Source organism: Boleophthalmus pectinirostris, unplaced genomic scaffold (assembly GCF_026225935.1).
Source record: "Boleophthalmus pectinirostris isolate CB_2022bp ecotype Guang Dong unplaced genomic scaffold, ASM2622593v1 HiC_scaffold_16, whole genome shotgun sequence".
Classification (NCBI taxonomy): domain Eukaryota; kingdom Metazoa; phylum Chordata; class Actinopteri; order Gobiiformes; family Gobiidae; genus Boleophthalmus; species Boleophthalmus pectinirostris.
The window spans coordinates 3,377,863-3,392,166 of record NW_026571095.1 but is presented as its reverse complement, the minus strand read 5'-3'; the positions used below and the strand labels follow the sequence as shown (position 1 = coordinate 3,392,166).

Genomic DNA, 14,304 nt, shown 5'->3' with positions numbered 1-14,304 from the left:
AGACCAGTTGAGGTCGAAACATGTTGGCTTTGGCCATTTAATTATATTTTTCCTCGTGCGATGTGTTAACTTTTTCTACTGTTTTGGAGTGCCTGGAATCCGTTGTGTCTTGATACCAGGAGTTGTGTTTTACTTTATTTACATGTTTGAGTAACTCTTTATGAGTCTGTCTACATCTGTGTATCATTCATTCATTTGTTTTTCAATATGAAACCAAAAGTAAGAAAATGAAAACACGGATAAAGATTTGTTTTTTCAGTTTTTGATTTTGAAGACTGAGACCAGGACCAGACCAGGACCAGACCGGGACTGAGACCGGGATCAGACCAAGACTGAGACTGGGACCAGACAAGGACCGAGACCAGGACCAGCCCGGGACTGAGACCGGGACCAGACTGGGTCTGAGACTGGGTCTGAGACTGGGTCTGAGACTGGGACTGAGACCGGGACCGAGACCGGGACAAGACCAGGACCAGACCGGGACTGAGACCGGGACCAGACCAAGACTGAGACTGGGACCAGACAAGGACCGAGTTCGGGACCAGACTGGGTCTGAGACTGGGACTGAGATCGGGACCGAGACCGGGACCAGACTGGGATTGAGAACGGGGCCAGACTGGGACCAGACCAGGACTGAAAACAGTTTAGTCCTGGTTCAGTCCTGGTTCAGTCCTGGTTCAGTCCGGCATCATAGTTTAAGTCACAGAAACAGGAACGGCCATTATCAATTTTTTCCATTCTTCATTTAAACACAAAATGAAAAACTGAAAAAACAAATTGTTATCCGTTTTTTCATTTTGGTTTTGGAGACAAATAATGAAGAAAATAATTCTTTTTTCTTTTTCTTATTTTTGGATTTATATTGAAAAACGAATCAACTAATGATACACGGATTTGTCTACATCTCCAAAGCTCAAAATGCTCTGTCCCACTTTTTACCTTTTACCTTTAGTAAAAAAAAGGTTCAGTAAAGGTTTGCAATCATCGATCAGGTTGAAATGATCCAAATCAGGGGTCTCAAACCTGTAGCTCAGAAGCCACCAGCAGCTCTCTACATCCTTCCAAGTAGCTGGTCAAAAGATTTATGAATTATATGTATTGCACTCAATAACTAAAAATCTAATGAATTACCATTGTAAAAGTGTCATTTTGATGCCTCACTTGTGCACTAATGCATGAAAAAACGGTTTATGTACCCCGTCTAATGGTCTATCCCAGTCCTGGTCCAGTCCTGGTCCAGTCCTGGTCCGGTCCTGGTCCGGTCCTGGTCCGGTCCTGGTCCAGTCCTGGTCCAGTCCTGGTCCTGGTCCGGTCCTGGTCCAGTCCTTGTCCAGTCCTGGTGTAGTCCTGGTCCAGTCCTGGTCCGGTCCTGGTCCGGTCCTGGTCCGGTCCTGGTCCTGGTCCTGGTCCGGTCCTGGTCCGGTCCTGGTCCGGTCCTGGTCCGGTCCTGGTCCGGTCCTGGTCCAGTCCTTGTCCAGTCCTGGTGTAGTCCTGGTCCAGTCCTTGTCCAGTCCTGGTCCAGTCCTGGTCCAGTCCTGGTCCAATCCTGGTCCAGTCCTGGTCCAATCCTGGTCCAGTCCTGGTCCAGACCTGGTCCAGACCTGGTCCAGTCCTGGCAATCGGTATGTAAAATAAAATCCTGAAATAGTTGTGGCACAGTTGAGACCACAAATAGTTTGTTTGTTTTTTGTATGTATGAACAAATGTGTTGAGATATATTGTAACTTGCATGTGTACAATATCTATAATGACAAAAAATGTTTTTTTGTTTTTTGTATGTGTATGTATATCGATGAACTAACTTAGTTTCATAAAAGGTACAATTCAGGGGTTCCCACGGGATGAGACACAATTTGAACAAGACAAGATGCCACATGTCCAAGAGAACGAAACAAGACAAGATTTTAACATAATTCCTAATATACACATTTCACAATTTAGTTCCCAATTTTGGCCTGACAGTCTTTGATTGATTTCATATTTTTGTTTTCATTTTGGTACTACTGTCTTGAGTAACAAGATGTAACAAATGTAAACACTTGAAATCTCACGAGATCATTTTTCTCGTATGTGCACGATCTTGTGGCAATTTTGTCTCTTATACCATCCCTTGTAAATAGCAATACAAACAATCGCCTTTTGTTTATTTTTTATTTATCTGTGACCCTGTACAAATGCATTAGATTGGGTCCAAAGATGATTTTTTCCAGATTTAGCTGCTTAGGGTTGATAGTAGATCTGCAATATTAATCACAATCAAATCAAAAAAGCAATTTGAATGGATCCAATTAGCACATTTTTAAAGTCGCATTATTTCCTCCATAGACAACAAATAAATATTTTGTTTTCATCAGCATAGGAACTGCTAACCCTGTAGTTCAGAGCTGTGCAAACATGTTCTGAAATGTCATTCTTGTATTAGTTTATCAGTTCATATTTCAGCGTTTTTGTCAATTCTCCTTGACACTTTGAACAGAATCTAATTATTAAAACATAAATTGCAAATGTAATCTTATCACAATGCTTGCCAGAAAGATCACAAAAAAAAGTACACCTTGAACTGTACAAAATGAAGAGTATAAATTAAAATATGTTATGTTGTAGTCCTCTGGCAGTGTGTTGATTTTGTTTGTGACCGCTGGGTGACTCTGATCCACAAATCGATGAGTGATTGGATGACTGGACTGGTACAAATCACGCTGGTTAGTTTTCCGACAGTGAAACGAGGGGAGCTGTCTCGTGGAACAAAAGCGCGCGTCTGACATTCTGTTGTCATGGTGATGGGCGGGGGCGTGTCCGTGCAGAAATTACTATTGAAAAATATTTGGCGTAACTAAAGGGCAAAAAAAAAATATCGTGGTATGCTCCAGTGAACCTTGGAATGCAGGAATTTAGACCTGACAAAAGATTCATAATTAATCTGGTCCCAGTACGAGCCAGGCCAATTCAACCTTGACTCGAGCAACAGTTAATTTAATCTTTTATCTTAAATTTCTACTGGAAAATGTGCAAATGTACTCTTACTCGTTTGGCCAAAACAGAACATTTATGTGTTATGTGATTATTGAAACTGACCGAAGGCACTGCTCTGTTAGAATCTCTTTTTGGATCTGAGGGTTTACACGAAAACACTTGTGGGTAAACACAAAAAATATTTCATTGGAAGTGCCTTTTGTTTAGACAGTGACGGCGTTTTTGGGGTTTAAAAATGCAAAAATCTGAAACCACCCTCCAGAGTGGAAAAGTTGAATACGCTCTGTTGTAGCGTTTCCATCTACACTGGCCAAGACACAAAACTCTGGTCAGATCTGCTCACGTCACGTACATGTTTACATCACATACATAGAAACCTGGCATGCATACTCAATCGAATTCCACACACTTTTACCTTTTTTATTCTTGCGTAAACGCAGAATAAAAAGTGAAGACACGACGCCACTTTTGGGTCTTCAGTTCAGACTATCATCATATAAACAAAGCCTAATTATGTTAAAATGTTGCTTCCTCTTTAAAAACAAATCTCGATTTGTCTGTTTTTTTTTCATTCACTCATGTTTAACACACAAACTCTTCAAATTTAGGTTGAGTTCTTCTCTCAAACTGAAAACCCTCTGTTCCAACTTGTGATGTCATGTGGTAAAACAAGTGCTCCACTGTGTGTTTAAACTCCACACACCTTCACTAGAATCGTTTAGATGACTTCAGCCCTAGAACTGCCAATCTCTACTGAACTAAACGTAAAAGGAGCTGTTCACTTGAAAACTACTGCTTCATGACATCACAAGTTGGCACAGAGCATTTTGAGCTTTTTAGATGTAGACAGACTAATAATGCAGAATAACTCAAACATGTGTAAATGAAACAAAACTCCAAACATGAAACAACTTCAGGTCTGTTTTTAAGGAGGTAACAGCATAGTATTTCTCTCCAGTGACTAGGTCAGGAATCAGAATACACTCGACCAGAGGTGTCAAACATACGGCCCGGGGGCCAGATCCGGCCTTCCAACACCTTTAATCTGGCCCACAGCTGATTTTCTACTAAAATATTTGAATTATATTATATATTAAAATATTGGTAATTTTCTGTGGTGTTTATCACAGCAGCGTCTCCAGCGTCTCTGTACCCCTCCCACCAGAGCAGCACAAAGATTTGTGTCTTTCCAAACGCTCTTTAAGGACGATCGTTTTGACTGTTAACCGTGACACCCTCATCAGAAAAATGTCCAAAATGAGAAAAGTGGAGCCGAGTGCAGAATTTTCCAAGAAAAATTTATTTATTCCTGTTTGCATACAAGTTAAAACTTTGTGTTGAAATTGCATTTTTTTAAATAATATAATAATATTTTGTAAGAGTTCGTCAATTAAAAAAGATTTCTGTAATAGATTTGTGTTTCTCTGCACAAATATTTGAACTTATTGCTATTTTTGGGGGATATATGCCATGAGTTTTCTGATCCGAACCCTAGGTTGGATACGGCCCCCGGACCAAAATGAGTTTGACACCCCTGCACTAGACGGTCTGCAAGAACTCCAAAAGTGTGAGTCCAGGCACCAGCCGATCAGCCAAGAGCCAGACATTCTGTGTTGGCAACGATTCCTGAGATCGAGGATTTAAAGCCGGAACAAAGAGAATGTTTGGTGAATTTTATCAAAGGGAAAGACGTTATTGTCCTTCTTCCTACGGGATTTGGGAAAAGTTGAATATACCAGTTAACCCTGTTAGCGGAGCATTACATACGTCACGACCAAACAGCAGCGATTGGTTAAATAAAAAAAACGTGCCTGCCTACTGTCAGACAGTTTCTACGAAGTGAAAACGTCTGATGAATCAGACTAGTAACAGTATTCTAGCATGTCTAAAAGCTCACATGAATACATTTTGCATAATTTAGGTTTTAATTTTTTTTATTTTTTCACTTCTAGCTTGGTTCAGACGTCCAGCTGTCAGGCTCATGGGAATGTGAGATTGTGAACAGAAATTTTAATCTGTTTATGAATATGAAACAACAAAAATGATGAATGACCTGATCTGCATAATCGCTCATTAATATTATGCTAAATGATGTTAATGTGCAGTGCATGCTGGGAGTCGGACAATAGGGCCCTCCGCTCCTCCGGCCCGTGCGCCATTTGTGTACATTAACCTGCATTCTCCGCTGTTGCTAGGTAACCGGGGTCAGGGGTCAGCGGTGCAGACTGGCCCCCCTCGCTCCTGTCTGAGGCTATCAAACACTCACACGGGCGATTTATGACTGTAGTGAGTGATCCGACGATGAAGACGAGGAAGACGAGGAAGAAAAGGATGGGGATTAACGGCGAGTAAGAACACAACAGAGAACAGGACTGAGTCAGGTCTGAGCACAGGCCGCTTCACTCTGTCAATATTGATACTTTGCAGTGACATCATGACAGGGGCGTTCTACATGTTCTCTGTTGGTGTAATGTTTAGGAGTTACCATGGATACGCAATGCACCCATTAGCAAACACGGCCAAATAAGCTTTAAGATACAATACAGGTTTAAAATACCAAATGAATCCTGTTTAGGTGTTAGATTTTCAACCAGAAGGTGAGAGTGACGAGTGAAAAACTGTAGGCAAATGCTCACAAGCTTATGGGTGTAATATTGTGTGAGAGATTTGTGTAACAGTATTAATCAGTTCACCTGTGGAGTTTCAGTTAAGTCAGTATTTTCTGGTCAGATTGTCTTATGCCATATGTGTAATGTGTGATATTTTCGATGGTTTCACTCAGATCCAGCTCAAACTGTACGACCAAATCTCAGGGTTTAAAAGTTTACAGCTCATGATTCATGTTCTCACCCTACACAAACGACTTCAACAGTGCAAAACCCTCACGAGAGGCGACTGGATTTCAAACAGCTTTGATATTCTTGTGACCTATGATTACCGATCAGGAGCTGGTCATTAGGTATTAATCAATTCTCGTTACCCCATGTAACTAAATGAAGCACAACACACAATTAAGAAAAAAATCATCCTGATCCCAAAAACAATGGCATGAGTGAAACATTTTCTCAAAAAGGGTCAAAAATCGCACAGGGTACACCCAACTTTAAAATAAAACTCAGATTAAAGTTTGAGGACAAAAAGCTATTCTTTCCTGCAAGAAAAAGAGTTTGTAGAGTTTGACAGTAGCCTATAACGACTCTTTGAAGATATTACTGAAAGTGCCAAGGTTTTGTAGCGCCAGTGAAAGGTTTGTAAATTGTGGTGTGAGACCCTGTGTCGTCACAATCAGATGTTGTATTTACTCATTTATGTGTAGAACCATGAATCTGAGCAATCAAATCATTCAAGCTCTAGTGTGTCTGTGAGGAGCTCTGTCAGATTCACCTCTGAGCTGTGGAGACACTGGAGTTCTTGTCTGTAAACATTATAACATGCACTGTATATTTACTTTTTTTTTTTTTATTCTTACAATTTTCTTCTTAATACTATGAACCAGATATTACGTGTTCTTAATAAAGACTGAACTGAATTGAATTTGAGTTGAGTAACAGAGCTTCAGACACAGCAGTCCCAAAGTTAGCATCACAAGCCCAGAAAATGATAACGACATCATCTGCAAAGTATTAACATAGTCACTGTTCTAATGACTGGATTGGTGCAATGGAGATGGATCAGAGGATCATTTTAAAGGTGAACTCTGTACCTTAGTCTACCATATGACATTTAAGTGATCTATCTCCATGCAGACAAGCAGGTAACATCACCAGGTCATGTTACAGATCAGATCTGTGGAGTGGCATCCATGGTCAAAGTAACAATGCATGGCTTTTCAAGGTATTTTGACCAATAAAAATACGTGTCATTGAATAAATGCAGAATACGTTCACTGTGATACTCTGGAACATAAAGCTATAACATCTCCATGGAGACAAGCACGTGGCAAAAAACATTTCATGGTGAACCTTTAACCATAAGTATGTCCAGTCATATTGAACATTGAAATTGCATGTGATGATGCTTTTCCAGAATAGATACGAGATGAGTTTACAGATCATGTGCTTCTGGACAGAGATCTTACCTTCTGGCTGTTTGGTTTGATGCATCTGATGAAGTATGGGTTAGACGTGCTCAGAGTGGCCATCAGAGAGTGGAGAGAGTCCTGCACCATAGAAATGCAGAGAAAACAATTAAGAAACATGAACACATCACACCTGTTCTGTGTGACCTGCACTGGCTCCCTGTCTTATATCGGCTGCAATTTAAAATGTTATTAATTGTTTACAAATGTTTGCACTCTATGGGTCCAGTCTATTTGAGGGAGTCACTGCAGCCCTGTCCTCCGCCCAGAGCCCTGAGATCAGCCGACCAGCTCCTGTTGGTCGAGCCCAAAACTCGGCTCAAGACGAGAGGTGACAGAGCTTTTTCTGTGGCAGCGCCCAGACTGTGGAACAGCCTTTCTCTTCCTGTCAAATCCTCTCAGTCTGTAACGCAGTTTAAGACGAGACTGAAAACTCACCTCTTCTCCCTGGCATTTAGTACGAGTTAGTCAGGTTACCTTGGTGTTTTTATTGCAGTTTTCACATGTTTTCTGTATATCTGTATATGTAACTGTTTCTTCTACGTATGTTGACTTGTATGTGAAGCACTTTGGTCAACTGAAGTTGTTTTAAATGTGCTATAGAAATAAACATGAATTGAAGTGAATAATGTTTTTGTGTTTATGATCATGTTTATTTAGAATCACCATATAGAAGCAGAAAACAAACGTGGTTAACTTAAAAACTGAAAGGCTTCACAGAAATTCATGGAGAAATCGGTCCACCAGCTTGTCCATGAGTTACAGACACCGGCATGGATGTGTGTACCAGTGCCGGTGTGAATGGAGAGCACATATAATAAAAGTTCATGTGGTACAGATGAGTTGGTGCAGTGTAGATGTGTGTGGGACTGACCTTAAACTGGGAGCTGACGGTGGGACGGCGGTGTTTAGTGCTGCTCTTCAGAGTGTCCTGTTTATTCCGACTCAGCACATGTTCAAACAGGTCGTACACAAAGTCCAGCCTGATATACAAACACACACAGGGATATACACACACACACACAGATACATGAGTTTAGACGGGTTAACTCAGGACAGCCAATCAGTCAGGTCAGGTCATTTAACAGCTAAATGTGTCTGTCTATGCCTGTGGGGTTAGATGGAATCAGAAAAATTGATTTAAATACATGTAATATATTGCCATAAAAGAAGGGTATTTAAAATATCTTATTCTATTTTCAATAGCATGACCATCTGTGTCCTCAGCTACAAGGTTAACAGGTTCAAGCTAAAACTTGTACAAGAATTTTGATATATTCTTAATTACAAAAACACTGGACATGATAGTAAAGTTGTTTACCGTAAAATCCGGACTAGTGAGTGCACTTGAATATAAGCCGCATCAACTCAATTTGAACTAAGTTTTTACATTTTTAAATCTAAATTGTACATATATAGGCCGCATCTGAATATAAGCCGCAGGTGTCCACGTCTTCAAGAACGTTAATAAGTTCTTTTTGCTTTGAGTTCGTCACGCTGCCGTCGCCAAAATCTCACCATCGACTCACTGATGCTGAGTTCACGTGCAGCAGCTCTGTTTCCTTCTTCCACAGTCACATCAATTGTCTTTAACTTAAAAGCTGCATCATCTGCATTTCTTTGTGTGTTTTCCATGAGGAGGGTGTGTGTATGAAGGGCAAAATAACTGTTCAAAACACAATCAAACAACATCTTCCTCTGAACATTAACCCCAGTCTCTCCTCGCACATGTCTCCTGCAGAAAGAGTCTCTGTTCTGTCTGTATCATGTCAGTGTGTTGGAGGATTTCAGCAGATTTCAGACTCTCTTGAGGGCGGGGCTAGTTTTATCAATCAGGTATGAGTGGATGTTCGGCTAGTGAAGTTTGAGATGTTTCTTCTCGTCATTTAAGCACACGGGTAAGATGTATCCCCTCACTAATGTTCATTTAATATCATAACTTATTTTGTCACACGATTTGAGTGCGCTGACAATATCACTAGCAACCCTAACCATAGATCCATGTGTAACAACACAAACAGTGGTGTTTTCTGCACTCAGGCTGCATGTATCCGCTGTGTTGCCAAACCATAGAGTGTAAATATAAATGGACAATGTGCCAAACAAAGAATTCGTCCATATATTCACCGCATCATTTTATTAGCCGCAGGGTTCAAAGTGTGAGAAAAAAGTAGCGGCTTATAGTCAGGAATTTACAGTATGTCATAATATGTTTTGTTTTTTTTGGTTCAAGATGATTATCCAGTTAGAAAGCAGAATTAACCTCACAGGAGTTTCTCATTTGAGTTACCAGTTTCAATGCACAGATGCAGAATCCATCTGATTTGAACCTAAAATGCCTCTCTCTAATCATGAGTCAGTGCTAGCGCAGCCTGTGCAGCTCAATGAGTGAAGTTCTGGAGGTTCTGTGCTTTCACATGAGGTCTGTCCATAAACTGACACTGAGACAAACTTGTATGTGTCTCTATCTGCATGTTAAGGCAACAGGTTCAGTTGTGGCTGTTGTATCTTTTTTATGACTACATACAGTTCCTTTAAGTCTCATTATAAGCTGTTTGAACATTTAGTATTTCCACGACCTGAACAAGTTCTCCCATAAACCATTACTAACTTTTAATTTGACCTGTTGAGAGTTTTAGTCCCTGACCTGCTTTCTCTGAGGAGGTTGAGGATGTCGTCTCTGAACGTGTCTCTGTTTTTCTCCAACATGCCTCTGACGTCATACACCACCTGAACACACCACAGAAACCATTAATATACAAGGATAAAATAAAAATATGTCATTTAAATCCACAGTGTTTACCTCCCCGGCGTAGTGTCTCACTCCAAAAAAGTGGACAGCGACTCGAGGCTTCACATAGAATGGGTTTTTCTTGAACAAAAAATAATCATGTTAAAATTTCTTAACAAAAAGTCAATCCTAAATAATATTAAAATGTAGAATCTTAGTTATGTTTTATGTCTAGTCCACATACGGAGTGCTGGCAGTGCAGTTTCTCCAGCAGGGTGCCGTCAGTGGCTTTGGGGAAGTGACTCTCCTCGTTCAAAAGAGCCAACAGACCCAGTTTCTATGGCGATAAGAACAAAAGGTTTTAATAAAATATCTGTGTATTGAATTACATTTTAGAGTATTGTGTATTTTAGTGTAATACTCATTGTACTGTACCTTCTCAATCAGATCTAAGCACTCTCCATTGTCCATCCAGTCAATGTCCACCCACACCAGACCCTCCCTGTACAGAGAACAGACACACAATAAAAAAAACCCACATAGTTGAGGTATTTTTACTGCTTGGTATTGTGTATTAACGTCCTAATAAAATCCACAATTTGCAAGTAAGATGGTGAGCGGGATTTTTCTCTGTTCCTGTTCAGTATTGTTATAAATAAATAAATAAATAAATGAACAAATAAATTAATCAAAATATCTGCGGCATTTTGTAAAGTGACGAGAAATTAAAGAAGAAAAAGCGATAGATTTTTATTTAAGTTGCCAAAAATTGCTTAAGTAGAAAACATGGGTGATAAAGAATAGTACACATTTATGTAAAGACCCCCATCACTGCAGCCTGTTTATAGAACATAACTGCTGCCCTCTAGTGTCTGTTTGCAGTACAGCTTCTCCACGCTGCCTTGTTTAGTTTGTGAGAAGACTGTTTCATTGTCCCAAAAAGGCAACTAAAATATATATCTAAACGTATTTATTCAAAAGTGTAAAGTGTTATATATATATTTTTTTTACACATTGCTGGCCTATGTATGTATTTTGTTTTTCCATTCTCCTCTCCAGACGCTGCTATATCTGTAGGTGTCATTGGCTCTGTCCTCCAGCCAATCAAAAAGATCTTTACAGTAAAAAAAAAAAAAAAAGTAATCTTATTAAGGATTTGCATGAGACATAGCAGACACGTGAATATTTTGGCAGTCATACTGGAGTTCATGGTTGCTCAAGGTTCAGTTACTACAATAAAGATTGCTTTGGTCCTGTTTTGGTCTTGAGCCCTATGTCACCATGAACCTGAGCAGAGGTCAGAGGTCAGTATGTGCCCAGCTGAGGTGTGGGACTCTGCCTCTGGCCTTGGAGATGGGACACTTCCACTCAGTCCCAGAGGAGGATCACATGTGTTCGTGTGACTTAAAGGACATTGAAAATGAAATGCATTTTCTGTTCTACTGTCCTTTGTATCATGACCTGCTCTGTCAGTTGTTGTCTAATGTGTCTTACTGTTTGTTGCCGTGTCTGATAAGGAGAGACTGGAGTATTTGTTTAAATGTAATGTTTTCAAGTTGGCTCAGTTTGTGTTGAAAGCCTGGGACCTCTGTAAGATGACAGTTTATGTTTGATGTGTGATTTGTCTGCTTATTGTTTTATGTGTTTTATAAGCCCAGGCAACTAAATGGTGCATGACACTAAATAAGTAAACTAAGGTTAGCTAAGTAAACTAAATTAAACTAAAACTGTAATGTAATCATGGCTCCTTTAAAAAGCACAAACAACATAAAACTGTCCGAAATCGCCAGCTCATTAGATCAGCCGTCATTAAAAAGATATAAAGTTAAAGTTATCCTCCTGGGTTGTGGAATAGATAATTCTGACACTAATATCCAGATATTTATAACTACTTCATTCACTCGACATCGTCCTACACTAACCAAGAACTGAAAAGTTACAAGGATTAAAGGCTTATAAATTTTTTGTAGCAGGATATGTGAGATGTTTGTTGATCACCAAACTTCACATCTGTTCCTGATAACAGCCAGGGGAAGTAGAATGGGGGTCAAAATCAGAACCGCAGCTCTCCCAGGAGGTGGAAATTGAGGGGGAGATTCCATGCCGGCGAAAGTGAGGACCAGGACGGGCGGGATTCTGTGCCCACAAATGCTACACATTGGTCAAGATAGATAGTTTGACCTCCAATATGGCAGCACAAACAACAAGTCACGTGCTTTTGTGACGTAGATGCAAAACCTTAATAGAAAAAGGCAGTTTCTTTTTGCATTTTTCTGAAAACCTTCAGAAATGACATAGGAGATTCTTCTAGAAGACCAAGTTAAAGTTCATCACTGTAAATATTCTCATACTTGTTGTATTCAAGTTGCTCCAGGGAGAAGATGTGTTTGTTGAAATATTCCTGCAGCTTCTCGTTTGCATAGTTTATGTTGAACTGTTCAAAGCGGTTCATCTGCAAAAGCACACGACACAGGTCACATACAGTATGAAAACACAAATGTTCACATCTTTATTTTCACTAGATTTTAGATACATAATGCAAGATAAATGGAATTATGTAGCAAAAATATCGAAATATTAATATATCGGATTGTTTAATGTGATGATACAGTATCGATATTGTGGACTGCTGTATCAATATATCGGAAAGAGTATTTTTTGGTGTATTTTACAAAATTTTAAACAGTTTTGTTGCTTGCTTAGTTGAATAAAACTTGTTTATGAGACACATTTGATTTTTTCATTGTTTTGAGGATTAAAATGTTTGTGTTTCATATGAACTTTGCACAAGAAGTGGTTTAAGAAAGACTTTTAGGATCATAGCCATGATTTAGCCCAGGAGTCTCCAACCTGTAGCTTGGGAGCTACCAGTAGCTCGCCACCCCCTTCCAAGTAGCTCGCCAAAGGATTTCAAAATTGTGCTGATGAATATATATATAGATAATTAGTAGCTCTGTGGCATTTTTGTTTTGTAAACGTAGCTCACTGGAGGAAAAAGGTTGGAGACCCCTGATTTAGCCTTTATTTTTTATTGAATTGTATCAAATCGATTTGAAATATATTGTATCGAATTGAATGTAAACTGTATGGACATATGTATCGCATAGTGGCCTATATATTGACGTATATATTCTATTGGCAAATTCTTAATGATACCCAGCTCTAATGATGAAGTCTCCTGAAATGGTTTTCACTTGTCAGGATCAAGAAATGCCAAGAGTCTAAAGTAGCGACCAAAGCAAAGGGTGGCTCTTTTTATTATTTTATTTGTCTTTCTTAATCTAAAACAAGTTTTGACATTATGTTTTGTCAGCTACCTTCCATACGTGTTTATTCATTGTTTTGATGCTTTCAGTGAGAATTTACAATGTAAAAATCACGGAAATAAAGACGAGCCATAAATGAAATGAAATGAAGTGTATGGCAGTGCTCGTGTAAATGTAGAACTTCAGACGTACCTCAAAGTTCTCGAAGCCGAAGATGTCGAGAATGCTGATGGACCTGAAGTCGTTCTTGCCCTGGATACGAGAGTTGAGTTTGTGGATGATCCAGTTAAAACACTGAGAGTAAAGTGCCATGGCCATGGAGTCCCGAGAGTCCACCGCCTGTACACGACACAGGGACATTTCTCAGTTTTACTACGTTAACTGTGAGGGCACTTTAAAAAAATATATTAAAAAGTATATCAAAATGAGAAAAGTACACAAATATTAATGAAAACACTACAATAAAGTGATAAAAAAAAATACAGTTAGATTTAGATTAAAAAAGATTGAGAGAAAGAGATAATTTTTTTTTTAAGTGTTAACTGTAAGTGCACTTTAAAAGAAAAATATAAAAAAGGCATATAAAATTAGAAAAGTAGACAAATATTAATTAAAATCCTGTAATAAAGTCATGAAAAAAAAAACAATACAGTTAGATTTAAATTAAAAAAGAGATTGAGAGAAAGAGATGAAATTTAAAAAAATGTTAACTGTGAAGTGCACTTTAAAGAAAAATATAAAAAAGCATATACAAATTTGAAAAGTACACAAATATTAATAAAAACACTGCAATAAAGTGAAAAGACAATGCAGTTAGATTTAGATAGATTAAAAAAAGTGCAAATATTTCATACTGATCATTCACTGGTTGTGGTCAATATCACATTTTGGGGATTATAAAGTGATTTAAATTATATGTAAAAGGAAAATCATCTGATCTCTTTCTGATGAGATGATCAGATTTAGTCATTTACATCATTTAAGTAATGTTAAATAAAGAAATAACTTTACCCATAATTCACTTCCAAATAATCAACAATATGTTTGAGTTACAAATAACGTAAAGATATTAGATGCAAAAACCCAAGGCACTCACTGGTTCAAATAAAATGCCTTTATTAATTTATGGCATGTCTTAATGGACAATTTAATGTCTTAATGGGCAACTTACAGAGTTGGGTACACGTAAATTAATAAAGGCATTTTATTTGAACCAGTGAGTGCCTTGGGTTTTTTACATCTTTAAATTGACTTCC

At 38.8% G+C, this 14,304-nt stretch overlaps 1 protein-coding gene across 1 annotated transcript in view; it reads right to left on the bottom strand.

Moving 5' to 3' along the window:
• Positions 1–14,304, bottom strand: part of myo10 (myosin X) — a 235,114-nt gene that overhangs the window by 50,231 nt on the left and 170,579 nt on the right. The window contains 8 exon segments of the mRNA XM_055151493.1: positions 7,052–7,132; positions 7,926–8,034; positions 9,699–9,781; positions 9,855–9,923; positions 10,027–10,119; positions 10,218–10,284; positions 12,134–12,234; positions 13,241–13,387. Coding sequence (XP_055007468.1) covers positions 7,052–7,132; positions 7,926–8,034; positions 9,699–9,781; positions 9,855–9,923; positions 10,027–10,119; positions 10,218–10,284; positions 12,134–12,234; positions 13,241–13,387 — 750 coding nt within the window.